Source organism: Mastomys coucha, unplaced genomic scaffold (genome assembly GCF_008632895.1).
Source record: "Mastomys coucha isolate ucsf_1 unplaced genomic scaffold, UCSF_Mcou_1 pScaffold21, whole genome shotgun sequence".
NCBI lineage: Eukaryota > Metazoa > Chordata > Mammalia > Rodentia > Muridae > Mastomys > Mastomys coucha.
In genome coordinates, this window is record NW_022196904.1 from 115,404,745 (window position 1) to 115,432,704 (window position 27,960).

A 27,960-nucleotide genomic window follows, 5' to 3' on the forward strand; every position below is an offset into this window, starting at 1 on the left:
ACTCACTCTGTAGACCAGGCTGGCCTTGAACTCAGAAATCCACCTGCCTCCGCCTCCCAAGTGCTGGGGTTAAAGGCATGCGCCATCACTGCCCAGCTTCTGTAAATCTTATATATGCAGGGAGATATAATTTGCTGTCTGTTGTGTCATGTGAGAGTTAATATTAGTAATTATGATTGGGATAAAAGAACATGCAATTCGCCTTGGCCGGATCACTAAAACAGGTGGATTTTATGTGACAAATCGCAGTTGTTAAGACCACTGACATTTGTGAACTTATTGTTAGTAGATTCTGTCACTGAAAAGACACAAACATGTTTCTGGTATACTGCGCTCAGGACAATGGCTCTGCAGCAAGTCCCTTCATCCACTGAGACATCTTGTTGGCTATTTATTGTACAGGGCTAGAGGTTAAACCTAAGGCTTCACTGGGCAGTGGTGGCGCATCCCTTTAATCCCAGCACTTGGAAGGCAGAGGCAGGCAGTTTTCTGAGTTTGAGGCCAGCCTGGTCTACAGAATGAGTTCCAGGACAGCGAGGGCTACACAGAGAAACCCTGTCTCGAAAAAAAAAAACGAAAAACAAAAACAAAACCAACCAAACAAAAAATCTCTAAGGCTTCATGCCTGCCAGTGTATTAGTCAAGGTTCTCCAGAGAAACAGAGCTAATAGGATGAAGTCTATTGCCAGGGCTGCAAGGAAGAATATTATATTCTCAAAAGGTTTCAGAATGTATATGTGAGATTAATTTGTTTGGCTTACACGATCCGATCTGGATAGCCCAACCATAGTTGCTCTGTCTGGGAAGCTGGATGTCCCAGCTGTCCCAGTCTGGTGCCCAAGAGCTAGAAGGTTTCTAGAGAGTTACTGGTTGTCTTCAGTGGACCTCAGAAGCCCGGCTAAGGATTGTGGTGTCACGGGTGGCAATGCCGCAGGAACAGAGTGGATGAGCTTGCCAGTAGAGTGTTGGCAACAGACTAAAACCAGAGCTTCTTCTCTCACTCTTCCTTTTATTTGGGCTGCTCTTCCCACTTCAAATAATCTGATTCAAAAGATCCCTCCCAGCTCCCAGAGGCTTGCATTTGATTCCAGACCCAGTCAAGCTGACAAGTGCCCTCTCAGCTGTGACCCTAGTCCTCCTTCCCCCTTAAAAAAATATTTATTTTATGTAAATGAGTGCTCTATCTGCATGTATGCATGCATGCCAGAAGAGGGCATCAGATCCCATTGCAGAAGATTGTGAGCCACCATGTGATTGCTGGGAATTGAACTCAAGATCTCTGGAAGAACAGCCAATGTTTTTACTTGCTGAACCATCTCACCATCTCACCATCTCACCATCCCTCCTCCCTCTCTGCTCCTTTTTATTTAGACAAGAATCTAACTATATAGCTCTGTTGTGCCAGGGAAATGTTAGTGATCCCCCAAAAAACAGACAGGAGCCAATCTGATGCAACTCACAGCAGAGTCTTTATTCTATTTGAGCTACCTCAGCCCCCCTGCCCCCCGCCCCATGCACCATTGTCAGGCAGGATGGTTTTGGTGGTAGGGGAGCCCCGAATGTCTATCAGGGCAAGACTTTATAGTAAGCAGCAAGCAGGGAGTACATGTGTAAGCATATAATTGGAAAGCTCCTGTGGCCTTTAACATAATTGGCTGGTGCTGGGAGTCATATCATAAACTTAACTTCTGCTCCCCTCTGCATTGGTGGTCATTAGGCAGGGTGTGGGCTTGTAACTGGGGGTGCAGGTCTTTTGGGGGAAATAACCTGGAGACACTGGTCTTGTTGAGGGTGTAACCTAGAAATGCTGGTCTTGTTGGGGATTAGCCTAGAGACTGGAGCTAGGCTTAGGTTTTGTTGGGAGGTGGGCCCAACTTGGAAACTTATGCTAGGTACCAGCCTGTTAGTTTACCTGAGTTCGAACTTAGGACAGGTTCTCTTTTTTATTTTTTATTTTTATTTATTTATTTTTTTGTTTTTGTTTTTTTCAAGATAGGGTTTCTCTGTGTAGCCCTCGCTGTCCTGGAACTCACTCTGTAGACCAGGCTGGCCTCAAATTCAGAAATCTGCCTGTCTCTGTCTCCCAAGTGCTGGGATTAAAGGCATGCGCCACCACTGCCCAGCAGGTCAGGTTCTCTAAAATGGAGTTTGAACTTACAGGATTTGGCATCTCTTCACCAGCTACCCTGCTCCAAAGCCTCCTGCTCCAGCCTCTTCAATGTTGCGATTTCAGGTGTATACTACCACCCACCGTTCAGAGAAGCTTCTGGACTGCTACCCACAGTCCATCCACGACGGACAAGAAATATAAAGAGTAAACCACGAGATGTAAGACAAAAGCAATCACTCAAGATCTCATGTGGCTTGCCTCTACTTCCCACTGAAGTAGTCTACAGAGTGAGTTCCAGGACAGCCAGGGCTATACAGAGAAACCCTGTTTCAAAAAGCCAGAAACCAAACCAAACCAAACCAACCAAACAAACAAACAAACAAAAAACGTTTATCTGGGGCTGGTAAGATAGCTCAGCACTTAAGAACACTGACTGCTCTTCCAGAGGTCTTGAGTTCAATTTCCAGGAACCATATGGGGTGACTCACAACCATCTGCAATGGGGTCAGATTCCCTCTTCTGGTGTCTGAAGACAGCTACAGTGTACTCATCTACATAAAATAAATAAATAATTCTTAAAAACAAAACAAAAATATTTATTTTTATCTTAAGCGTATTCATGCTTTGCCTGCATGTTTATCTGTGCCCGTGCACCACCATATGCAGGCAGTGCCTGTGGAGGCCGGAAGAGAGCATCGGATCCCCTGGAATTGAAGCTACAAATGTTGTGAGCCTCCATGTGGCTGCTGGAAGTCCAACCCAGCAATAAATAAATACAACCCAGCATAAAATACAACCTCTGCAAGAGCCATCTGAATGACTGCCTCCCAAGTGCTGGGATTAAAGGTATGTGCCACCACTGCCCAGCTAATAAATGTTTTTTTACAAGGAAATTTTTCCTCTATGTCTGAGAGTTTGATAAATGAAAATCTCTAGAAAAGCTGACAGATTAACAAGTGAAAAACATATTTTAATTATGTGCACATGCATGACAGCCATACAAGAAAGTGTTGGTTCTCAATCGAGGTGGTGCACACTTTTTAGTTTAGCACTCAGAGAGGCAGAAGCATGCAAATCTCTATGAGTTCAAGGGCAACCTGGTCTACAGGAGTAAGTTTCAGGACAGCCATGGTTATACAAAGAGATCCTGTTTCAAACAACAACAAAAGAAACCTTAAAAAAAGAAGTGGTGAGGGCTGATGATTGAAATTCATATACTGTTCTGAGCTACAGAGAAAACAGTGGTCTGATATGCACCCCACCAAAAAAATGAAGGAAAAGAAAAAACCCCACAAGTCTGATTTGTCTTGTCTATATCCTCACTGCAATGTGGTCAAACTTCCAGTGGCCAGCCCCTTAAAGAAAACTTAGTTTTTCCCCACCCATACTCCAACCAGAAGCCATCAGTTGTGGAAAGCTATACTTTAGCATCCTTATTGCAATTTTTAAGACTTCTCTTTGATGGTTTCCTGTCTAAGCTGTTATTTTGCAAGAGGGGGAAGGGGTTATCATCCAAGCGTTCTGTGTTCCTCCTTCTCAACTGTGAGTTGGGGTGCTGAAGAAATGGCTTGCTGGCTAAAGGCCCTGTCCTTCCAAAGGACCCAGGGTTCAATTCCCAGCACCCACATGGCAGTTCACAACTGTTTTTAATTCCAGTTCCAAGGGTTCTGACACCCTCACATCAATGCATTTAAAATAAGGCTAAATAAATTAAAAAGAAAAGAAAACGTCAACTGTGGATGTGCTGTCATCCATGTCACCGTAGAAGTAGCTTCTTTGCTTGCCACTTACAGTCAGGAGGAGCACTCATCATGAACTCACACATGGTTTCTGGTGACAGCATGGACCACAGGCATCCACATGGTCTCCAGTGTCAGTACATGTCACAGACTTCAGCATGGTCTCTGGTGACAGTACAGACTACGGACATCAACACAACCCTCTACCGCAGCATGGGTCACAGACAATCATAGCCCTCAGTGGCAGCGTGGGCCAAGGACACCAACATGGACTCCAAGACAACACAAGTCAAGGAAACAAAACAACATGGCTCCCGGCAGCAGCATGACCCACAGACATCAACATGGCTTCAGGTACAGTACAGACCACAGACATCTGCATGGCCTTTGGTTGTAACATGAGTCACAGACATCACCATGGACCCAGGTGGCTGCACAGACCACTTATTCAAATCAACATAAGCCAAGGGACTTCTGTTCACGATGGAAGCCCAAGGAAATGCTGGAGGTTCATACCCTTAAGCAAGCATATATTACGAAAATTTAACAAGGAGTGTTTCTTTGTTGATTTGGGGTTCTGAGGTCTAGTAATGGAACCCCAGGTTTCACCCATGTTAAGAAAGTACTACACCAGGCAGTGGTGGTGCACGCCTTTAATCCCAGCACTTGGGAGGCAGAAGCAGGCAGATTTCTGAGTTCAAGGCCAGCCTGGTCTACAGAGTGAGTTCGAGGACAGCCAGGGCTACATAGAAGAGAAACCCTGTCTCGAAACAAACAAACAAACAAAAAAGTACTACAACACTGAGTCACACCTCCAGCCATTTTTAAATAATAATAATTAAGCTCAAAGGTAAGCAGAATCTTCATGATGCCAGAGAGCCACTGGAATTGGTAAGTGGGGAAATGTGTGGTCAAGCAGCCCGCAAGGATTGCAGGAATCCCTAGGACTGAAGTTCGAGTACCTCCCTGCCTGTGGACAGCAGTCAGGACTGGCAAAGGACTGCCTCTCTTCTGGGCATAGACATTGAAGAGAAATCCTTCCCAAACCCTGGTGTTCTACATGGGAGTTGAGGCCATCATCATGCAGGCTGAGGGGGCATCTCAGTTGATAGTGTTTATTAACATGCATGATACTGTGTTCCACCCCCAGTACCATGTTAACTGGGTACAGTGGCACACACCTCTAATTCTACAACTCAGGAAGTAAAAGCAGGAAGATCAGAAGCCCACGGTCATCCTAAGCTATGGAGAGAGCTGGAAGCCAGACTGGTATCCATGAGAACCTGTCTCAACAAAAAAAAAAAAAAAAAAGGGAAAGAAAGAAAAATAAATTATAGAGATTGGAGAGATGACTCAGCAATTAAGAGCACTTGTAGCTCCTACAGAGGACCTGAGTTCTGTTTCCAGAGCCCATATAAAGACTCACAACCATCTGTAACTCTAGTTCCAGGGGATCTGATGCTCTCTTCTGACTTCTGTGGATTCCGGGCACATATATGGTACACATATGTGCAGGCAAATACTCATACACATAAAAATAAATATAAAAAAGAACACTGGTAAGGTTTTTTTTTTTAATTTGTTTATTTGTTATTTGTAAATACACTGTAGCTGTCTTCAGACACCCCAGAAGAGGGCATCAGATCTCAATACAGATAGTTATGAGCCACCTTGTGGTTGCTGGGATTTGAACTCAGGACCTTCAGAAGACAGTCAGTGCTCTTACCCGTTGAGCCATTTCTCCAGCCCGGGATTTTTGTTTTGTTTTGTTTTATTTTGTTTTTTTAATGTAGTCAGTCTCACAGAAAGTTTTGAAATTTCTTTTGTAGGAAGACTGGGTTTTAGAGACTGGAAAGATGACTCAGTTGTTAGGAGCTCTGGGTGCTCTTCTAGAAGACCTGGGTTCAATTCCCAACAGCCATGTGGCAGCTCACAACCACCTGTAATTCCAGTCCCAAGGGATCCAACATCCTCTTCTGGCTTCTTCAGGCACCAGGCAAGCGTGTGGTGCACAGATATACATGCAGACAAACCACGCACACATAAAATAATGAAAATCTTTAAACTTCTTTTTTTTTAAAGATTTATTTATATGAAAGTACACTGTACCCCCCCCCCCCAAAAAAAGCCAGGTGGTGGTGGCGCATGCCTTTAATCCCAGCACTTGGGAGGCAGAGGCAGGTGGATTTCTGAGTTCGAGGCCAGCCTGGTCTACAGAGTGACAACCAGGGCTATATACAGAGAAACCCTGTCTCAAAAAAGAAAGAAAGAAAGAAAGAAAGAAAGAAAGAAAGAAAGAAAGAAAGAAAGAAAGAAAGAACACCGTAGCTGTCTTCAGACACACCAGAAGAGGGCATCAGATCTCATTAGAGATGGCCGTGAGCCACCATGTGGTTGCTGAGATTTGAACTCAGGACCTTCGGAAGAGCAGTCAGTGCTCTTACTCACTGAGCCATCTCACCAGCCCCAAGAATCAGCCTGGTCTACAGAGTGAGTTCCAGGACAGCCAGGGATACACAGAGAAACCCTGTCTCGAAAAACAAACAAACAAACAAACAAAAGAATGAAAGACTAAGTTTTGGATTCTAGTGTCAGTCAGTTCTAGAAAGTCACTGGAGCTAGGGACAATGGTGACAGGGAGAACAGGACCAATGGAAGACATCAGGAGTCAGTGGCCAATGCCATCTCACAGAATGGGTGGCGCGGTGCTTGCTCATGGCAGTTTCCAGGGCTACAGACTTGCTCAGAAAGGCTTTACAGGCACGGTTTGTGTAAGGACAAGGCTCCACTTAACCACGTGGAGAGAGGGTGACTACATGCTCAGACTTGAATGGTATGACTGCAGATGTGTCACTTAGCTTCTCTGATAGTCAGTTCCCCTTCCACAGTATTGTGTCAGGAAAGGAAGAGGCTGAGCTCTGGCTCAGTGATAGAGCACAGGCCAAGCAGACCCAGAGCCCAACCTATAATCTCCAGCACCACAAAACACACAGATAAAGAACCAGAGGGGAGAACATCAAGGTTGAGTGTGAACTGAGAAGTAGCTCGAACAGCCTCACCACTTAACACCTAGACAGCTCTTGCCATGTTATTGATCTTCTCCGCCTGCCTCAATCTCTTCATCCATGAAGTTGTCATATTAGTATACTTAGAGGGATTTTGTGAAGGGAATGAATTAATAAGTATAATCTAGGGGCTGGAGAGATGGCTCAGTGGTTAAGAACACTAACTGCTCTTCCAGAGGTCCTGAGTTCAATTTCCAACAACTACATGGTGCCTCGCAACCATCTGTGATAGGATCCAATGCCCACTTCTGGTGTGTCTGAAGAAAACTACAGTGTTCTCACATACATAAAATACTTTTTTAAAAACATAATCTGATAATACAAGAACAAATATATTCAAATTCTTCATCTCCTACGTTCTCATTAAACAATAATCAACACGGCTCTGTATGATCCCCAAAAGATATGGAGATTTCTCCCCACTGACAAGTAATTAACTTTTCAGTGACACCAGGTAACAGCCTTTGATCTAGTTGAGTACTGACAATGTCTACCCACAGACATCAGATCCCACAGGACCAGGGTAGAAATCCCAACCATCAACTTAACCTTCAGGTCCCTCCCTTTCTGGAGGAGGGATGGGCTGAAATTCCCAACCCTCTAATCCTACCTGGTCTCTCTGGTGACCATTCCCATTCTGAAGCTGCCAAGCATCAGTCAACTTACTGGTGTGCACAGGTTCACACACACACACAGAGAGAGAGAGAGAGAGAGAGAGAGAGAGAGAGTAAGAGAGAGAGAGAGAGAGAGAGAGAGAGAGAGATCACTTCAGAGAGGCTAAGAAATCTAGACATCCAACACCAGGAGACACTAGTAAGAAGCAAGCATATATTTCATGAAAGTCGGTTGGCAGACTGTTCTCAGTAGCATGTGTGAGGCCCTAGGTTTGGTTTGCGTACCAACAAGAAAAGTGCAAAGACAGTAGCATTCAGTTTCTTCCCCAAGCTGCTTTAAGTCATGGCAGTTTATCACAGAAATAGAAACCCTAAGTAAGATACATATCAAAACTTCATCTCAAAAAAGTCACACACACACAAAACACATACACATTTCAATTCTAAATATAAATTTATTTTGATAAATATTGGCATACTCAAAAGTTTGTGACTTATTGTACCAATAAAACGGCTCATACATGGTAATGCTTAGAATAGAGAAGGCAATAAATCCTTAGTGGTGGTAGATAATGTTTTCTAACCAGACTGTAATAGGTTTTCTCTGCCAACAAAATAAAAGTATAAAGGTAGGTTTATTGGGGGCAGCTCTCAAATGGGTTCACCGGTCCCAAGGAATGGGGCCAGGAAAATCGTGCACCCAAGCTAAGGTAAGGGGGTTTTTATAGGTCTTAGGTGAGGGATAATGACATATAAGCTCAGAACTTGGGTAGTGCCTGTATATGGTCAAAAGCTGAACCCCTGGGTCGGCACTTGAGTTCAAGGGATGATGACACATTAGCCCAGAGTTTTCTCTGGGCAGGTGGGGTTGAGGGAACAAGAGCAGACAGGGTTTCCCAGCTTGTGCTGTGGTGAGCAGGGGGTTCCAACCAAACATCCCAACCTATCTGGGTATAGGGGCATCGCTTCAGATCGGACTACTTCTTGCCGAAGAGGGATGGCTTGGGGTGGGAGACTCGGGAATTGGTAGGCTCAAGCTCAGATGCTCAGTGGGAGGTCTGGCTACAGAAGCATTTGGTTGACCACCGCTCAGGAAATTTTGGGAATCCATTCCCAGAGAAATAAGAGGAGGCAAGGTACTAGGAGAAAAAAATAGACAGGTTATTACCTTCAGCATTGAAGAGTGAAGACTGCAGAAAGAGCGGAATAGAGATGTGCCCTGGTTGTATTGGTGAAGTTCTTCAGACAATTCATGGAGTGACTCGATATCAGTTTCCAGCAGGCCAGACACACTGATATACTAACAGCACTTTTCTCCTGAGAACATGCAGGTACCTCCCTTGTCTGCCATGAGGAAATCCAATGTTCTCTGGCTCTGCATGGCCATCAGGGCCACAGAAGTGATCTGACCATTGAGGGAGGCCAGTGATGCTGCTGAGTTGTTGATGAACCTTTGGAGACAGTCAGACACCCTTTTTTTGTTTTGTTTTGTTTTGTTTTGTTTTGTTTCGAGACAGGGTTTCTCTGTGTAGCTTTGGCTGTCCTGGAACTCACTCTGTAGACCAGGCTGGCCTCGAACTCAGAAATCCGCCTGCCTCTGCCTCCCAAGTGCTGGGACTAAAGGCGTGTGCCACCACTGCCCGGCCATCAGTCACCCTTTTGATCCCAACACTGAGTATCCCATGGTCCCTGCACTTAAGCCAATTGCTCTTGGTGAAGCCATCGTAGCAATCTCTGCCAGTCTGAGTAAAGAGTGCCTGAAGCTGGAAGGGGTCAATAGGAGAGGAGAGAGCATGGCCAGTCAGCCTTCCCATACAGCATCACCAGGTACAAAGAGAGGAGGGATCACCAGGGGACATACTTTTTGATATAGAGACATTGCACCAGAAGAACCCCACTGGAGGCGACCAGGCAGATATCAAACTTATGTTAGTAGTATTGTAAAGAGAGTAGGGTACTGTGTAACAGAAAGGGAATGGGTGTCCAAAAGAGTCCTGAAAGAGTGGCACATATTGTATAGTAGTTGTCCGTGGTTGGGGGTCAGTCCCTGGTATCATGAATGGACTAGGTATCATGTGGTCAAAGGGGGTAGCCCAAAGCAGCACAGGAAAAAACAAAAACAAAAACAAAAAAACCCAAATAGTTGCTAAGGTTGGAGAATTTAGTGAGGTTAAGTAGGGTTGCTCCCTCCTGGATGAGGCCCAGCCAGAAAAAAGGCTCTTTTTCCTTAGTTTTTAACCTGAGATTGAGGCATCTCCCAGGTGTGATTGAGGGACTTCTACTGTTGTGTGGTCTTGGTGAGGTTTGCCAGTCCTGGAGGACAGAGGGCAGGGTCTAGATGTAGGTTTGATAGATGTCTATTTGCTCCCATGGATATGGAGACATTTCCTTTTGGTAGACCTTGCCTATTACTCCTTGAGCCCATCAGTCATCACAAGGATCTGGCATGTATTGTATTGTACTGGGAAAGAACAAACCAGTTTTGTGGCCCATTCTTGACTATGTTAGCTACAGAGTTTTTGAGCACCATCTTAAGAGGCCCTGTGGTCTCCAACCCCCCTTTTGCTTGGGAGCGACTTGGCTTCCGTATGCAGCCTCCACAGGCTGGAAGCTGGGGCTGGACACCCGATGTGTGGAACCCTGACTGCTGCTCCTTAGATCAAAGACTTAGCAGGTCTCATGTTTATGTTAAAGGTTTGCCGGATCTTTCTTTCAAGATCCTCCTCTGGTCTGGTGTTAATGGATTTTCTCGTGTTTATGTTAGATGGGCAAGTTTCGATTTCCTCTGGGTCTGGTTCCTAAGCGTAACTATAAATACTGAGTGAATTTCAGTAAAGCTCTCTCTCTTATCACATCTACCTGGCATCTGTGTCTTTCCTTATTAACCGTTTGCCTTCCCAGGACTCATTTAACCCAGTTCGTGATTACCCACGGAGGAAGGAGACTGAGGGACGGTCCCCTTCAAGGCCCCCCCACTTTTTTTAATTTTACAATAGCCCCACAGCAACCCCCATTTTCTTTGACTCATTGGCTGTGACAGGCTTTGTCTGTCTTAACATAGGTAAAGCACATCATGCAGTAATAGAGCCTTTCTGTACATTTAAAGAGGGATACCAGCATGGAGAGAAGCACCTTGGCATTCCACAGAGGGACGGTCAGCCTGGCCCACAATGTCACTGTGTGGCAGGGCCAACAGAGGGAAAAAAAAAGTGGGACCCAGAAAGAGAAAGAGATGAAAGTGAGTCTGTTGAGTATGAACACAGCCATGCCAGGCCATTCAGACCTGTTCTGGAGGATCTCTGTAGAATCTGAGAGTAGTGGGTCAAGTGGATAGACCATCCATCTTGAACCTAGATAGATGGTACCAACACTGATGTCCCAGGAGTTTGGTGGCCAAGAGAGTGGTCAGGCTCACAGTGTAGGATCCCATCCACCAGGGCTCTAAAGACTTAGGAGATAATTGTTTGAGAAGTACCTGGTCCCCTGGGGAAAAGGGGAGAGGGTCAGCAGCAACTAGATATGGGGGGGGGGGGGGGGGGTAGGGAGATAGTTGTCAGTGTGCCAGTGGAGAAGGGATCAGGTAAGTAGCCAGCTAATGGGGCAGTTTGGGCTAGGAGATGGTGACTGAGGAGAAACAGCCTCTGTACAGGAAATCAAAGGGGCTGAGGTTTGTAGGAGAATGTGAGGTGGATCAGAGGGGGGTGAGAGCAATGGGGAGAGAGGAAGGCCAGGACAATCTGAGCTCAAGAGATAACATGGTAAGTTGCTCCATGGGGCCATTGGTTCTTTCTACCTTTCCCAAAAACTGTGGACTATAAGGGGTATGTAGTTTCCAGATGTTGAAAGCTTCAGACAGGAGTCCAGCCATTTTGAAGGTGAAAGCTGGGCTATTGTCAGCCCAAACCAGGGGATGATGTATTCCAGGAGAGTTTGGGCCACCATGTCTGCTGTTTCTCTGGAGGTGGGGAGCACCTCAATCCACCTATAAAAGTGTCAACAACAGTTAGGAGACAATGGAGCTTCTTGTGGGTAGGCAGGTATGTGAAGTCAGTTTTCCAGTGTTTGCACAGTTGCTGTCCTCGGAGCTGGTGCAGAGGCAGACATACCTGAAGAGCTCCCTGCAGGTTGGTATTGGCACAATGCATGAGCCTGTAAAATATGGGCTTGAAGGTCAGTGGGATTGAAAAGGGACTCTAGAAATTGGAACAGGGCCTCGGGGCCCATGTGTAGGCTTTGGTGGATGTCAGAGATGACAGAAGGCATCTACTTCTGGAGAAGAATAAGGCAGTGATTTAGGTAAAGCCATCCATCTTTCACCTATGTGACCTCTTTGCCAAGGAATTTGGATTTTTTTCCTCCAGCTGGTACTGAGATTTATAGGAAGATGTCAGGCAGAGGATGTGCTCTGTGGGTGCTGGAGGCGAAACCTCAGGCCACTGAGTCATCCCTGGCATTACCCAGAGGCACTGGGTCTGTGGAGGTCTGGTGTTTCCAGCAGTCAATTGTGGGAACTCCTGCTGGGAGTTGGAGAAACTCCAAGATCTTGGCTATAAGGGGACCACTGACAACAAGAGTGCCCATGGTGGTGAGGAACCCTCTTTCTACTCCTTGGTGGTGAGGAACCCCCTTTGCATCCATAGGACAGAGTGGCTGTGAGCTACTCTGATGTAGATGTTAACTTGTAGTCCTTTGGCAACATGGAGTGCCCTGGTCAGAGCAATTAGCTCAGCAAAGCCCTTCGGGAAGCGGTTTGCCTCAACTGTTTCAGCCAAGGTGACCACTGCATATGCTGCCTGGTAGGTTCCTGCATTATCTGTAAGGGAACTTCGAGACACGCAAAGGGTCCTGGGTTTGTGAGAGGTAGGCCTAGGAGGCTGGACTGGGGTGAACAAAGGGCCTCCACGGCCTCTAGGCAGGAGTGGGAAGGGATATTCCAGGAGGATGGAACAGAACAGGAAGTTGGGTTGAGGGTTTAGAACAGGGTTAGGGACCAAGGTGGCCTAGGAGTTTTCCAGGAATAACAGATAAAAGGTATGGACTATACGTGTCCAAGGAGAGAGAGAAAGGGAGTGACTCAGGAGATCGGAGAGCCTGTAAGTGGAGTATACTGGCTGGAGTAGGGTGATCTTGAGGGCTTCACAGGTGAAATCAGCCACCACTGCTTGGGCCATCTGTACACAGAGTCAAGTTTTTTAGGCAGAAAAGGGATGGTTTGGGAGACAGGCTCAATCTGTTGGGCCAGGACCCCTGTTGCTACCCCCAGCCTCTCATTGGTAAAGAAGTTGTAGTGCCAGTAGAGAGAATTTGGTAGGGACAAAGCTGGAGCTGTTAAAAGAGCATCCTGGAGCAAAAAAAAAAATGACCAGTTGGCGAGAGGCCCGCTGGGGGTCTCCTTGGCTGCCTGGTATCCTGGATGAGTCATAATCGCAAAATTGAGGGTCTAATGTCTAAAGAACCAGGCCCCCAAATGAAAGCATCTAATCCATTGTAGTTAGGAGCTGTAGGTCCCTCAGAGCCTGCACCTGGTTGGAGGTAAGGGTCTTGGAACCCTGGCTAAGTTGAACACCCAAGTATATTATGGTAGGAGAACATGGTTGTGCTTTGGTATGGAGATGCAGTATCCTAGGAGCCAAGATAGTTTAGAAGTAAAGAGATGGACTTCTGGGACAGAGATAGGGAGGGGATGCAAAGTAGATGGTCATCTATGTATTGGAGAAGTGTAGCTGGATTAAGGTTAAGGGAGGGTCGGGCGGTGGTGGCACATGCCTTTAATCCCAGGGCCTGGGAGGCAGAGGCAGGCGGATTTCCGAGTTCGAGGCCAGCCTGGTCTACAGAGTGAGTTTCAGGACAGCCAGGGCTATACAGAGAAACCCTGTCTTGAAAAACAGCAACAACAAAAAAGATTAAGGGAGGATAGCCCCAGGCCAAGTCTTGGCCAAAGAAATGCAGACTATCTCAAAAGCCCTAGAACTGTCCATGTCAACTGTCATGAAGCCTGTGTATCAGGGTCTTCCCAAGTGAAGGCAAAGAAAAAATATGAGTCAGGATGTAGGAGACAGTAAAGAAGGCATCTTTTAGGTTCAAGATGGTACATGGGAAATTGCAGGATGTTAGGAGGGTGTAGGGGTTGGTACCCATGGGTGGGGTGGGATTACTGCCTTGTTTATGAGGTAGAGGGTCTGTACTAAGTAGTAGACTTATTCACCGGGAGAATGGGAGCATTACATTAGAAGTCCCTGAAACAGGAGGTGGTTAATGATGGGCTTGAGACTGAGGTGATGGTTTCAGAAAGGGGAAACTAGGATCTGAACAGGAAGGAAGAGGGGTCCTTGAGGTGAACTAGGATCAGCTGGTGACGAGTAGCAATCAGGGGGATGGAAATATCCCATACTTGGGGGTCAACCAGATCTGGTAGGGTAGGGACAGGACAGTCTCAGGTAGGGATCTGTGAGGCAGCCAGAGGAAGAAGAAGATAGGAGTCAGGAGAGATTATGGGATCCAGAGGAAGGAGGGTGGCCTCAAAGCGACTGAGGATATCACAGCCAAGTCAAGGCATCGGGCAGATGAGCATGACCAGAAAAGAATGTGAGGAGAATTGTCCTACAAGAATGCAGGGAAGTGACAGGTGGGGCTTGCGGGGAGAAAGAAAGCAGGGGAGAGGAACTGTCCCCACAAGGCCAGGGGCCCAGCACACAGGGTTTTTAGGCTCAACTTCTCCTGAGTTCTCAGCACCCAAGATAATAGGTTTTCTTCACCAAAGAAATAAGCCAATTCAAGCCAAATTAAGAAGTATAAAGGCAGATTTATTGAGAGCAGCTCTTGAGTAGGTTCACAGGTACCAAGGACGGGGCAGAGCACGGGAAATGGCACACTTGGCTTAAGGTAAGAGGGTTTTATAGGTCTTAGACAAGGGGTGATGATGTGTAAGCTCAGAGCTGGGATGGTGTCCACATACGGTCAGAAGCTGAACCTCTGGGCGGGCACTCAGAAACTAGGTTTCCAGAAACTCAGAGATGAGGGGTACTGACCTATTAGTCCGGAGCAGGTAGGGTTAAGAGAAAAAGGGCAGACAGGGTTTCCCAGTTTATGCAGGGGTAAGCAGGGATTCCAACCAAACAGATTGCCAGTCCCATTACTGTCTCTCCCTTGTGGGACACCATGGAATAGTGGCTGAACATATTTGCATCATTGAATCTTAGGTGGCTAAATGCCAGGCCATGGGAAGGCTAGGGCCAGGATGTAGTCAGACTGCAGCTCTCCTTCCTCTGGGTGATTCAGGGATGGATTCAACCCCATCTTTCCTTCCTCTCTCACACAAGGGCATGCTTCAGAGGATTTGAGTGGCTAATTGAGTTTATTTGGGGAAAACAAAAAGGGTCAGAAGGAAGGTTGCTTGTATATGCATGTGAGTGTGTGTGTGTCTGCACACACATCCTAAGCAAGGTTATTTCACTGACTGACACCATTTGCTTGGGATCTGCAGATTTCCGAGTCAGATGTGGTTCTTGGGACCTAAGGAAGTCCAAGCTACATAAAAACAAACAAACAAACAAGTATGGGAAGAAGTCTAGGCCCTATTCCCCAATCCAAGAAACTCTTCCCCTTTCTCTCCACAGGAGCCAGTGCTTCATTACCATTGTTTATCCCCCTCTTCCTCCCCTCTCCCAGGGGCAGTGTCCAGCTCACCTAGTCACTTGAGAGTCATGTGGTACCCCAAGTCCCCATGTGGCCCTCTCCTCCCCATGCTGGTTCTGGGTCATCAGACTTATTCATGTTTTCATAAGAGTCTGCATCTGGATAAGACCAGAAAAAGGAAAGTGTAAATAGGATGAGAAGGAAGCTTGTGTGTGTGTGTGTGTGTGTGTGTGTGTGTGTGTGTGTGTGCGCGCGCGCGCGCACGTGTGTGTGTCCAGAGGACAACTAGGAACAGTGCAGAAACACCTACCTTCCTCATGACTGGGACCAGACGGAACTGAATGGAGCTGAGGAGCTGCATATAGGATCCCTCTCATATCTTCATAGGACTGGGACCCTGCTTAGACATGGGATGGAAAATTACAGACCCAGAAATGTTGCTGGGGATTGGGGGAAGGGAAATGCTGCTTAACCACGAGAGAGTAGCTAGGTAAGAAGTAGATACTCCTAATGTCAAACTAGGATTGATTTGTCAGCATCAAAATCCTACTCAGTTGTAAGATGGCCAAGGCCAAAGCAAGGGTCAAGAACAGAACTGGGAGGAGTCAAAGTCAAGGTTACAGGAAATGACACAGACAGCTGGGGTCAAGGTTGAAGTCTGCTTTAGACTGGGCTGAGGTAAAGGTCAAACTCAGGGGAAAAGCCTTTGGGGTCAATGTTTTAGTTGGTTGGCTGAGTATTTTTTGTTATGTTTTTTTTTGTTACAAAGCTTCATTCAGCCTAGGCTGGCCTGGAATTTACAAAGTACCCGCAGGCTAGCCTCAAGCCTATGGCGGCGGTCTTCCTGCCTTAGCATTCCGCAAGCTGGAATTCTAGTCATAAACAACTATACCAGGTTCATTTGGGTCAAGATTGGTCTTCAAGGTTAGAGGTGGTAGAAACACTGGGAAACAGGATAGAGGGTGGAGTTAGGAATCAGGTCTAAGACCAGGGTTAAGCTTGGCCTTGGAGGTCAGAGCTGAGTTTTTATCATCTGAAATTGACCAAAGAAGGATGCCCTAAGCACTCTTACCAAGTGAGGATGCTTCCCGGCTGGGGTCCCATGCAGACCCATGGGGGCTCAGGAAGTCTGCAACAAGAAGAGAGACAATGTTGTCACTTTTTCTCCTAGTCTCCAGCCTCTTCCAAGAGTGACAGCCCTCGCTCACTCAGATACACACCCATTGTCCTGCCAACCGGTTGGGCCAGCTCCTCATCTGCATTTTCATAAGACTCGGCTGTGGCTGTGAAGAGAGAGCCCAAGAGTTGCTAAGACAGTAGGAGCTCGGCAGCACCAAGCATGGTTTCCTAGCCACCAGCCCCACAAGGACCCCACATTACCATTGGAGAAGGAGTCCTCCTCTGGACCTATGGGCTCATCCTCAGGGTTCTCATAGCCACTCCCATCTGGGAGAGAAAGAGGGCCATCTCTAGCAAAGGTCAGCAGCCCACAGTTGGGGAAGTGTCAGGACCAGGGAGGGTGGGGACTCACCCTGGGAAAGCTGCTCCTGCCCAAGGTTGGAGTCGTTCTCATAGAATTCAGAACCCTCCTCGCTGTCTGGCTCTTCATAGGCCTCCCCGTCTTCTTCCAGTCCTGAATATGGGACCACTGTGGAGAACTGAGCAGCATCTCTCTTCCTCCACCCACAGTCCACTAATCCCACCACAGGCTGCTCCAACACTCTTGAAGTGAGGAACAACCCTTAAATCTGACCTGTTTCATGGCTCTGAGCTTCAGCATCCTGGACTTCAATGCGTGGATTTCCATAGGACCCAGGAATACTCCCTAGGCCAGCAGCCCAACGCTGAGCATGAGCTGGTGAAAAGAGAGATTTAAGATGGCCATCAGAGGACCTGGAGAGATGGCTCAGTGGTTAAGAGCACCGATTGCTCTTCCAGAGGTCCTGAGTTCAATTCCCAGCAACCACATGGTGGCTCACAACCATCTGCAATGAGATCTGATGCCCTCTTCTGGTGTGTCTGAAGGCAGCTACAGTGTACTCACATAAAAATAAACAAATAAATCTTTAAAAAAAAAAAAAGATGGCCATCAGAGGGAAAGGAGACAATGTTTCAAAAAGCCTCTGGATGCCTGCATAACTGGGCTTGAGTCTTGGGGAAGGGATTAAAATCTGGGCCTTGGCCTCAAGTTCTAGGACAAGACTGGCTCTGGCCAAGATCCAGGGACTAGACTTGGCTGATCCGATGAGATTCAGTCCTGGGCTCTGGCTCTGGGGAAGGTTCTGCTTTGAGAAGATTGGAGAAATGAGGACAAGGCATAGCTGGCTAGTGCTGGAGAGAAGGGTATGCATTGAAAGCTTCCTGAGGCGGGTGGTACCTCACCCTGGCCAGAGGTAGATGTAGGAAGGGAGAGCACATTCCCATACTGGTTCTGGGTCCCGTTTCCTGAGGGAGGCATCACTTTGAAGAATCTGGAGGGAGAAAGGGTTGGTGTACCTTAAGGCTCACCATGTAGGGATCCCCAGTTCCAGTCTATCTGGGAGTTAACTGTGTAGGGATGTCTACCCGATGAGTTTGGGACCATGCTAAGGAAGGTGATTTTGAAAGTGGCTTCTAAATTTGGGCAGTATTTCAACCAATAGAGATGGCACCAAGGTCCATGTGACAGAGGACAGTGTAAAGCTTGCAGCAAAAGGGCACTTGCTACTTTACCTCCTAGCAGGGTCAGTCATTCGCTTTCTTTTCCTTTTCAGGACAAAGGCTGGTGGAATTTAAAGAGATGGATCAGGAGAGGGGTTGGCAGCCAAGAGGTGAATGGGGGTGGGGGAAGACACAGGAGAGGTCACTTAGGTCAATAGAGGGGATGGTTGTATAAATACCAAGGGACCCAGGAAGCATGAGAGACAAGGCTGTGGGATGTGTCAGATTGGCCAGCGTGGGCATATTCTGAGAAAGATGGCATAGAACTTGGGGAAACTCAGGAGCATGACTTACCTCTTTGACAATAGAGAAAAGCCACCAGAGAAACCATGCAGAAGATGACATATACTAAAGTCACCACTGGGACTATCCATCCGCCAGTCCTCAACAGCCAGAGCCACACTGCTAGGAGGAAAGTGCTTTGAGACAAGGACCCCACAATGCATCTTACTCCTTAACCCCTCAAGGGACATACAGCTGAGAGCCCAGAGCGGGATACAGACTTAAAGTTTTAATCTCTTCACAGGGCTCTTCTCCCTTCCACTAAGGAAGAACCAGTTGTTCCCAGGAGGACAAGAATTGTGCCACGGAGCACAAGACACTAACAAACCATATACAAAGCATGGCCATCCTAGCACTGAGGACTAGGATGAGAAGGTTAATTCTGTAGTTAAGGATAATCATGGTCAAAATGTAGGGCAAAAGTGAGTCAACCAAGTTAGAGTTGAGATCCAACACATGTTGGGATCAGGTTTGGAGTGGAAGCTGAGGTAGCAGCACTTAAGCTGAGGATGGCATGGGGTAGTATTGTATTAAGGAGAAGCATAAGCAAGACATTGTGGTGAATTTGATAGATGGAATGAGGAAAAAGAAGGTAGTCAGGCTCCTAACTTGGCAAATGGACCCATGTATATTCTTCTGGGTGCTCCATTTCTGCAGAGCCACCCAAAGAGTTTATGTGGGAAAGATGTCGATTTGACTTTATACTTCAAGCCTGAGATGTCCATGGGACGTGAAATGGCAACCCCAGGAGATGATTATAGAGCCCAGGGAAGTTATAAAGCTTAGTAACCTAGGAACCATGGGAGTAAAGGATGCCAAACGGGAAGAGGGTGTGGCTAGGAGTGAGTACAAGGCCCAGGGCTCCAACAGGGAGCGGTGGTGGAGGAAGAAGCCAGCAAAGCTCACAGGAGAAGACCCAGAAAAACGAGTTCTCAGAAGCAATGAGCAAAGAGCTGGAGTTAGGATTCAGTGTACAAATTGGAGTTTGGGATGAGACTTGAAGCTGGCTCTGGTGCCAGTTACAAGTCTGGCTTGATACTTGTATTCATGCCTCAGCCTCCCAAGTTCTAGGGTTACAGTTATACATCATCGGTCCTAGTCTGTCTGTCTGTCTGTCTGCCTTCCTGCCTGTCTGTCTTTCTATCTGTCTTTCTGTCTGTCTCTACACACACACACACACACACACACACACACACACACACACACACACACACAGAATTCTAGGGATGGAAACAGAGCCTCATACATGCTAAGCACACACTCTACCACAGAACCACACCCCTAACCCTTCCAATTCTTCCAGTAGCTCCACACAGATTCCCAGAATTAGAAGAAACCCTACCTGACCTTGCAATGACCTTCACGTGCATCTCGATGGTCAGGTTTCCTCGGAGACAATAATAGGTACCTTCATCTAAAGCTGTGGCTTGGGGCAGTAGCAGAAGAGACCCCCAAACCCACATCTCTCTGACTGGGTGCTCTCCCCTAAGGCTTAGGCTCAATAATGAAACGTTAAGCCTCTTAGGATGCACATGGGTCCAGGAGATGGAGCCTTTGGCCACTGGGATGGGGGGTACCCCACAGGACAGCCAAAGTGTGGATCCTGGGGCCACAGTGAGATCTAAGGCAGGGAGAGAAGGGGTAAGGAAAATATAATCTGGGGGGGGTCTCATCTCCCCCAACCCCTGAGTTCCCAGCACCATCCCTATCCTTGTGCCCTCACTTCCCAACATCTGCAAAACACTATCCCCTTACCTCGGTTGATTAGACTGTGATTCAGACTGCTCCCCCGTGGGGCACATACAGGCTTCGTTCCCCAGACCTTAGGATGGCCTTTAGCCCACACATACAGCTGGGAACCAGAAGTAGACCTGTGGCTTCCGGAGGACCTGTTCCCTAGGTCACAGTCCAGGTCCCCCAAGTCTGAAGCATTCCACCGGAACAGCTCCCCTGGGAAGAGACCCCAAACTAGACACAGACCAGGAGAAGGGGGAGATACAGAGGCCTGGAAAAGCAGAGCCAGAGATACCGGGAGAAAGCAGCTATGACTAACAAATGAGACAGAGACTCAGAGCAGTTACCAAGCCATAGGAACTAGGTGCCTAGAACTAACTCTTTCTTCGCTGCTTTAGCCCCATCAGACCAAAGAACTTCCTCTGTCTATAGAGAGCCCCTTACAACCAACCCCCACAACCCAGCCCTGCCAGGCACTCACCACTATCCTCCACATTTACTGTCCAGGCAGGCTGCCAGATGTCCTTGAAAGGGGGCCTCTTCTGGCACAGGTAGAAGCCCCCCATATGGTCCGAGACATTGACAATCACTAGCAAGATGCCCAGGGACCCCACGTGCAGACCCAGGCCAGGGGACCCGGGGCTCAGCTCCAGGAAGGGTGTTGACTGGTTATCTCGATACCAAGCCAGCTTCTCAGAAGAGACAGGTGAGGAGTCCAGGAGGCATGGCAGCACAACATTGCCTCCCTCTGTGGGGAGAGGAAAAGGGGAGCCCCAGCCCCTCTTCCCTCCTCAAAGATCAAAGGACCCCAGAAATTCACCGTATGGGAAGCTGTAAGGTTCTTTCTGACTCCTCCCAGTTTACAAGTAAGAAAATGGAGGCTCAAAGAAGGCCAGTTACTCAACCCAGAACCCAGGCTTTCAACCCTAGCTCCTTCCCCTCCGATGTACAGACAGACAGACATACCTTCTACCTCCACCAGTAAGGACTTCTGGGACCTGCCTCCTACTAAGGTAAGGAAGAGAAGGAAGAAGACAGGGAGAGGAGATGGCATGGTAGCCAGGCTCCCCAAGGCACCGGGCTTCTGCGTGGCTGCGCAGAGGATGCTGGGGCAAGCAGGAGCCTAGTGGGCAATGAACCATGGGTATCTGTGAGGGTGGTGGCAGTCCCCATATAGAGGAAAGGGGTGGTCACACCTTAGACCCTCTTTTGCAGGCACTCTTCCAAATCCACAACACTTGTCCCCTCCCTGTCACCCAGCACTTAGCCCAAGTGTGTGATCTTATATATGGTTAGGCATGGACGTCCCTCAGGGTAAGGCTAACATCTTCACCACAGATCTTTCCACATAGTGGCACCTGGTAAATATTTGTCAAATGAGTGGAAACAGGTTTAGGTTCTTCTTTCTCCTCCTTTCTCCAGGCTCCAGGCTCTGACCCTATTTTATATTTCTGTCTCCCAGCTGATGAAATTAAAGGCATATGCCACCATGCCTGGCTTCCACTTTTTTTTCCTCTCTCATCTGTGGATAGCATTAAGATTTTATATTGGATCTGGTGACCCAGGCCTATCATTCCAGTTACTGGAGAGGATCATAAAAGTCAGGGCCAGCTTAGACTGCAGAGTGAGTTCAAAGCCAATCTAAAGTACTCAGGGAGACCTTATCTGAAAATTTAAAAATATTCCTTTAAAATGTTGAGGACATAGTTCAGTGCTAAAGTATATACAAGACCCTAGATTTAATCCCTGCTACCACAGAGGCACAGACAGACAGACAGACAGACACACTGGGTTTCATTCTAGCTTAGGCTACATAGCAAGACCTCCCTCTCAGAAAAGGAAGAGCCAAACAGGCCCAGGGGCACATTCCTTCAGTCCCAGCAGGGGAGGCAATGACACGTGGAGCTCTGTAAGTTTCAGGCTGGCCATAGCTACATGGTGAGACTCTGTCTCAATCCCACCCCAACCATAGCTCCCCCCAAAAGGAACTGTGAGCTGGGTAGATAATATAGCCCAATGATAGAACACTTGCCTACCATATACAATTCTCTGAGTTGCAGCACAAGAAAAAAAGTGTGTTGGTGGCTCATGCCTTTAATCCCAGCACTTGGGAGGCAGAGGCAGGTGGATCTCTGAGTTCGAGGCCAGCCTGGTCTACAGCGTGATTTCCAGGACAGCTAGGACTATGCAGAGAAACCCTGTCTCGAAAAACAAAACAACAACAAAAAAAAAAGAAAGAAAGAAAGAAAGAAAGAAAGAAAGAAAGAAAGAAAGAAAGAAAGAAAGAAAGGAAGAAAGAAAGAAAAGAAAAAGAAAAAAAGGGCTGGTGAGATGGCTCAGTGGGTAAGAGCACTGACTGCTCTTCTGAAGGTCCTGAGTTCAAATCCCAGCAACCACATGGTGGCTCACAACCACCCTTAATGAGATCTGACGCCCCCTTCTGGTGTGTCTGAAGACAGCTACAGTGTATTTACTTATAATAATAAATAAATCTTTTAAAAAAAAGAAAAAGAATAAAAGTATGTGGTGTGTATGATGTGTGTGTGCGGGGGTGGAGGGTGTGATTGTAGGGTGTGTGTATATGTGTGTATGTAGTCTCTGTGTGGTGTGTGTGTATGTGTGTGTGTATGTGTGTGGTCTCTATGTGTGTAGTATGTATGTGTAGTCTCTGTGTGTATGTGGTACGTGTATATGTAGTGTATGTGTGTGTGGTTTGTATGTATAGTATGTATGTGTGGTGTGTCTGTGTATGTATGTAGTTTGCATGTGGTGTGTGTGTGTGTGTGTGTGTGTGTGTGTGTGTGTGTGTGTCTTTTTTGGCCTAGTTTACCAGTTTCTGAGAGTCATCATCAGTTTATGTCTGAGAGTGGCGCCCACTCAGCTGCATGCAAAACCATGGTTAAATTTCCTCATCTCTAAGCAGGTTAGTAAGACAGCAGACCCAAAACTGTTCTGGGGACATGGCAATCAGAGCTGGGATGGGGCTAGACAGTGGTATTGGGAGTAAGAGCCATATGCTTGGCAGTTATCTTTAGAAATGGTTTCTTCTTACAATCCCTTTATTCTCCAGGTAATCCCTGCTTCAGTAATGGAAGAGGCTCATAGACATTGGGATTAGGCCTCAAGACTGGAAGAACATTGTCTAAAGTCACACAGAGGTAGTGCAGTGTCTATGCATGCATGTGTGTGCCTATGTGTGTGTGTGTGTGTGTGTGTGTGTGTGTGTGTGTGTATGCCTGTGTGTGTGTACCTCTGTGTGTGTGGTGTGTGTGTGTCTCTGTGTGTGCCTATGCATATGTGTGGTGTGTGTGTGTGTGTGTGTGTGTGTGTGTGTGTGTGTGTGTATACGCGTACCTTTCACTGATAGCAGCACTCAGAGGAAAGACTAGAGACCCGAGACCTGCTTTCTCAGTTGAGTCCCAGGCCTAGCTCTACTGGGCTGTGACTTCCTGTTTGCCACAAGCAAACCTCGGGGGACACCACAGGTGGTGGGCCCTCACTTCCCTTGATTGAGCTGAGGGGCCCAGGGGAAAGAAGGAAGCTCGGGAAGAAGAGATTTCTAACAGTAGGCTGACCCCCACTTGCCTAACACCCGACAGTGTGTTTCCCTTCTTAAGACCCCACAAAGGATTTTCTTTTTCTTTTCCCACAAAGGATTTTCATCCAGTTAAAACAAACAAATAAATAAACAAATAAGAAAACCCTCCAGCCCACGTCCAGAGAAAGTGATGCCATTCTCCATTCATTCCTCCATCTCTCATCTTCATTTATCTTGTTCAACTTACTGAGCATCTCCCTACCACAGGCCCACCACACAACGTTTTTCCACTTGGCTAGCTCCTTTCATCACTTAGCTCTCAGTTCAAATGTTACTTCCTCAGAAGGGCCTTCCCAGAACTGTAGGTACTTCACACCCGTATTTTCTTTCCTTTCTAGCATTCACTTCAGTTTTAAAGTACACTTGTTAGGAGTTAATCTCCTTATTTTTGTCTTGAGTCAGACCACAGACTGCCCTCTCCTTGTCTTATGTCGCTGTCAATAGAACCCAGGACCTTATGTGAGGGAAGATCCACAACCCTAGGCTATTCATGTTAACAGAGATCTTTTTTTTTTTTGTCCCTAGATGCACCCTGGTTTAGTAAAGGTTTAATAAGTATTTATTGACTGGAGAAAGAAAAGAGGCTGGAGGAGCAAAGAAAACCTTTCCTTGAGGTAGAGGGATAGCTTGTCTGCAAGCATGCGAACCTGAATCCAGGCTCCAGAATCTTGTGTGAAAATGCCAGGCATGATCCGGGGAGATGGCATGGTGGCTAAAGGGCTTACTGCGCAAATGTAAGGATCAGAGTTCAATCCCCAGGGGTCTCATAAATGCCAAGTAGCCTGCCTGTAATCCCAGTCTTCCCCGAACATGCTGACTAGCAACACTAGCCTTATTGATTGAGAGATCCTGACTTGTTGAGTATGGTACAAGAGCAGGGGAGGGTAATTCTGGACATCTACATGTGGCCTCTACATGTGTGTATCCTCACATACATACATGTGCCTGAGTGAATAAAAGAAATAAGAACAGAGCGTGTGACTGCCCCTAAAAATGGTGGAGGAGAAAGTTTATTGTAGACATGAGGGAGAGCATATGCAGAGGCAGAGACTCAGGGTGAACATGACCCTGAGCTGGGCCATGTGAGGAAAGCAGGAAGGGAAGAGGGGAAAGCCAGGAGACCAAGAGGCCAAAAGGGTAAAAGGTAAAAAGGACTACATAACTGAATGGCTGGATTACATGCAGAAGAGCAGCTGGGAGAAGGCCAACCCAGCCCTTGGACTGGAGAGTTCAAGGTAGGGGGCAGGGCATGCCAGCCAGCCATACCCAGTAACAGGCAGGGACTGAGGGATGCTGGGAGAACCTGGTGGCTAGGTCTGTTTTAGTATGTTCAATACACACATCAGCCCTTTGTCTCAGGGTTGAGACCTAATGGCTCAGCCTTTTTGTTGATAGTAAGGACTATCATGATAAGGAGTGATGTAATCTTTTCTATGACTACTTCCTCTGACTTTGAGGCATCGTTGCTGGGGATCCACAAAAGCAGGAATGCTGCCTAAAGGGAGGGGGCAGAAAGAGAGTTTCACTTGCTGTCCAGGCTATGTGGCACCACCTGGGGCTAGGGAAATACAGCAGTCTGTGATGCTGGACCGGCTGGGGTTAGCCACTTTGGAGCTGTCTGGGATGCAGATTCTGCGGGCTGTTGAGTGGCTGGAGCAGTCTGCAGTTGATTTGAAATCTGCTGAGACAGATAAACTAGAAACAGAAGATAAAATTAAGGAGTTTAGGAGGAAGTTATCTTGGGTGTCCACTTGAAACCTCCAGGCCCACCATCCTGGTAGTTAGGAGAGGAGAATCCTAAGACCAGAGGAGAAAGAGTGAGAAGCCACCCTCAGGAATGGGTGGAATAGGCAGGTGGGGAGACAGGCTATTAATTACAGTACTTATCTGGAATCTGATTGATCTATGGCTCCAAGTTGACCCCTTGAAGCTTACAATATTTTTTTTCTTTTTTCTTTTCTTTTCTTTTCTTTTTTTTTTTTTTTTTTTTTTTTTTCAAGACAGGGTTTCTCTGTGTAGCCCTGGCTGTCCTGGAATTCACTCTGTAGACCAGGCTGGCCTTGAACTCAGAAATCCTCCTGCCTCAGACTCCCAAGTGCTGGGATTAAAGTGTGTCACCACTGCCTGGCAATAATTTTTTTAAGTTTACAAAAAAATAAAAAATAAAAATTTTAGATATGTAACATTACTACTGTTTGTAATCTATATTGAAATCCACATTGTAGAAAGAGCAGTAGACTCATGCCTTGGAGTTATAGTAAAAGCTTGGGAACCCAAAAATGATTGTGGATTAAAAGCCTCTCTGAGTTTATCTCCTTTCAGAGTCTGGGCGAGGTAAACTATCATCTCATCTGGAGACAGTAGTTCTCGGAAAGTGAGACCGAGGCCTGATTTTTACATAGGAAGAGAAGGCAGCCATGGCCTTGGGGGAGGAGCTGGTATGCGTGCTGCTGTTACAGCTATAGTTAACCAGTCAATACATCAGAGATCTGAGAAGGATAAATTATAGCAGGAGGTATATTTCAAATAGCCTATTACCAATTAAAATGACAGAGATTACTGGGCGGTGGTAGTGCATGCCTTTAATCCCAGCACTTGGGAGGCAGAGGCAGGCAGATTTCTGAGTTTGAGGCCAGCTACACAGAGAAACCCTGTCTCAAAAAAAACAACAACAAAAAAAATAATAAAATAAAATAAAATAAAATGACAGAGATTTACCCACTCCTTGCCCTAGGCTCCCACAGTCTCTACATGGCTGGCAGTGGTCAGTGGTTGCCTGTTCTACAGAACATTTAATTTTCAGCTGCTACACAGAGCACAATGGGTCTTTGGCTGCCAGGCCCAGAAAGAGGGCAATCAACCCAGAAGTGCTCACAGTTTGTGTAGAGCCCCGGGAGAAGATGAATCATGGGGCAGTTTTGCCCAGTGGTTAATTTTTATTTTTATTTATTTATTTTTTGAGCTTTCAGGTGAGCTATTAAGTTCCTAGTGTGAGAATTCTCCAAATTTTTATGTAGGAAATTAATGCTAAGAATTTTCCTCTTAGGCCTGAGTTATTGTGTCCCATAAGTTTGGGTACGTTGTGTGTTAAGTTTCATTCAATTCTAGAAAGTTTAATTTCTTTCTTAATTTCTGCCTTGATTTAGTTTCCGTGTAAGCTTTCTGTTGCTCCTGTTGTTGTTGATATTCACCCTTAATCTATGGTGGTCGGTGGGTCTCCCTTCTCCCCAGGGTGGTTGGCCACGAGGAGTAAGAAAGCAGAGTCAACAAATAGGGTTTAGGAAGATCCATGACATCATCCCAGAATCAGCTTTTTTAAAAAAGAATTATTTATGTACTTTTTGTGAGTACACTGTCGTTGTCTTCAGACATGGTTGTGAGCCACCTTGTAGTTGCTGGGAATTGAACTCAGGACTTCTGAAAAAGCTGTCAGTGCTCTTAACCACTGATTCATTTCTCCAGCCCCCAACAGACCAGCTTTTATGGGGGAAGAGGGTGAATCAAAAACCATATAGTTTTGAGGAAGAGGGGTAGGAAATCCAGGGTGGGCAAAGGTCATTGACTGAAGGCTAAGGTACAGAGATGCCTCATTAGCATGGGGAGGCATTACAGGAATCTCGGGTGCTTGCTGGTCAGGTTCCTCTCAGGAGAAAGGAAGTTGAATCTGTAATCTAACCAAGGCTACATGACATATCTATAGGTATAAGATATAGGGGTTTCGAGCTCCCCAAGCAAGGTCAGAGAAGGAGAAGCCCTGCTAACAAAGTCTGCCATTTTGCACCAAGCTTGGGGCTTCCTGGTAATATCAGACTTTCACCTTAGCAACAGGGCAACAGTGATCAGATAGGATGCAGGGTGTTACTTCAATTTTCTTGTACCTATTGGGACTTGTTTTGTGTCTAAGCATGTGGTCAGTTTTGGAAAATGTTCTATGAAGTGCTAAGAAGAAGTTATATTCTTCTGTTGAGGGGTCCTTGCAAGTATCATGGTCAGGAGCAGCCAAACATGACAAACTGTGTGGGAAGCCATCGTAAGCACATCGCCATTACAAGATGGCGATGACATCTGGCTTGCCGTTGGCATAAAAACGCCTTGTGCGCGTGTGCCTGTAAATCCCAACGATCTGCGGTGGAGTGCCTTTGGTCACGTCAAATGGCCTGATTGTCTCACAGCCTATTATGAGTCGCCACATCTGAGGCGGGCATAGAGCTCTATATAAGGGAAGGGTTTTGAGATAGTCGGGGTCCTCCTCAACTGAAGCTTGTGATCTCGCTCTCAAGATACATTAAAGCTTGTACTGCAGAAGGATCCTGTGTGTGCCGCGTTGTTCCTGCTGGCGGGAGATAGCGCGGGACAAAACTGCAGAGAGGTAATTAGTTCGCTGATTTTGACTTCATGAGACTGGACCAAATTTCTACTTGGGAGGCAGAGGCAGGAAGATTTCTGAGTTCGAGGCCAGCCTGGTCTACAGAGTGAGTTCCAG

At 46.8% G+C, this 27,960-nt stretch overlaps 1 protein-coding gene across 2 annotated transcripts; it reads right to left on the minus strand.

The window, feature by feature from the left end:
- Window positions 1–14,313: 14,313 nt before the first annotated feature.
- On the minus strand, window positions 14,314–21,008 carry Cd19 (CD19 molecule). 2 transcript variants are annotated; one of them, XM_031388243.1, is made up of 15 exons: window positions 20,846–21,008; window positions 20,361–20,627; window positions 19,901–20,095; window positions 19,488–19,766; window positions 18,158–18,268; window positions 17,876–17,924; window positions 17,546–17,634; window positions 16,917–17,018; window positions 16,695–16,796; window positions 16,544–16,609; window positions 16,384–16,446; window positions 16,236–16,292; window positions 15,474–15,560; window positions 15,215–15,321; window positions 14,314–15,055 (listed from the first exon to the last, which is right to left on the minus strand). In XM_031388243.1, the coding sequence occupies exons 1-14, from the start codon at window positions 20,931–20,933 to the stop codon at window positions 15,230–15,232; spliced, it is 1,647 nt and encodes a 548-aa protein (XP_031244103.1). In that variant the 5' UTR covers window positions 20,934–21,008; the 3' UTR covers window positions 14,314–15,055; window positions 15,215–15,229. The 2 variants fall into 2 exon arrangements, with proteins under 2 accessions (XP_031244103.1, XP_031244104.1); XM_031388244.1 differs by having other exon boundaries at window positions 18,158–18,265; window positions 20,846–21,007.
- Window positions 21,009–27,960: the final 6,952 nt, after the last annotated feature.

Excerpts from the sequence above, each read along its gene's own strand:
- Cd19 (XM_031388243.1), bottom strand. The coding sequence starts at position 20,933 with ATGCCATCTCCTCTCCCTGTCTTCTTCCTTCTCTTCCTTACCTTAGTA. Across the intron at positions 17,925-18,157 it reads TTTTCTCTATTGTCAAAGAG|CCTTTGTCCTGAAAAGGAAA; the intron begins GTAAGTCATGCT and ends AAATTCCACCAG. Across the intron at positions 16,447-16,543 it reads GGAGGACTCCTTCTCCAATG|CCACAGCCGAGTCTTATGAA; the intron begins GTAATGTGGGGT and ends CTCTCTTCACAG.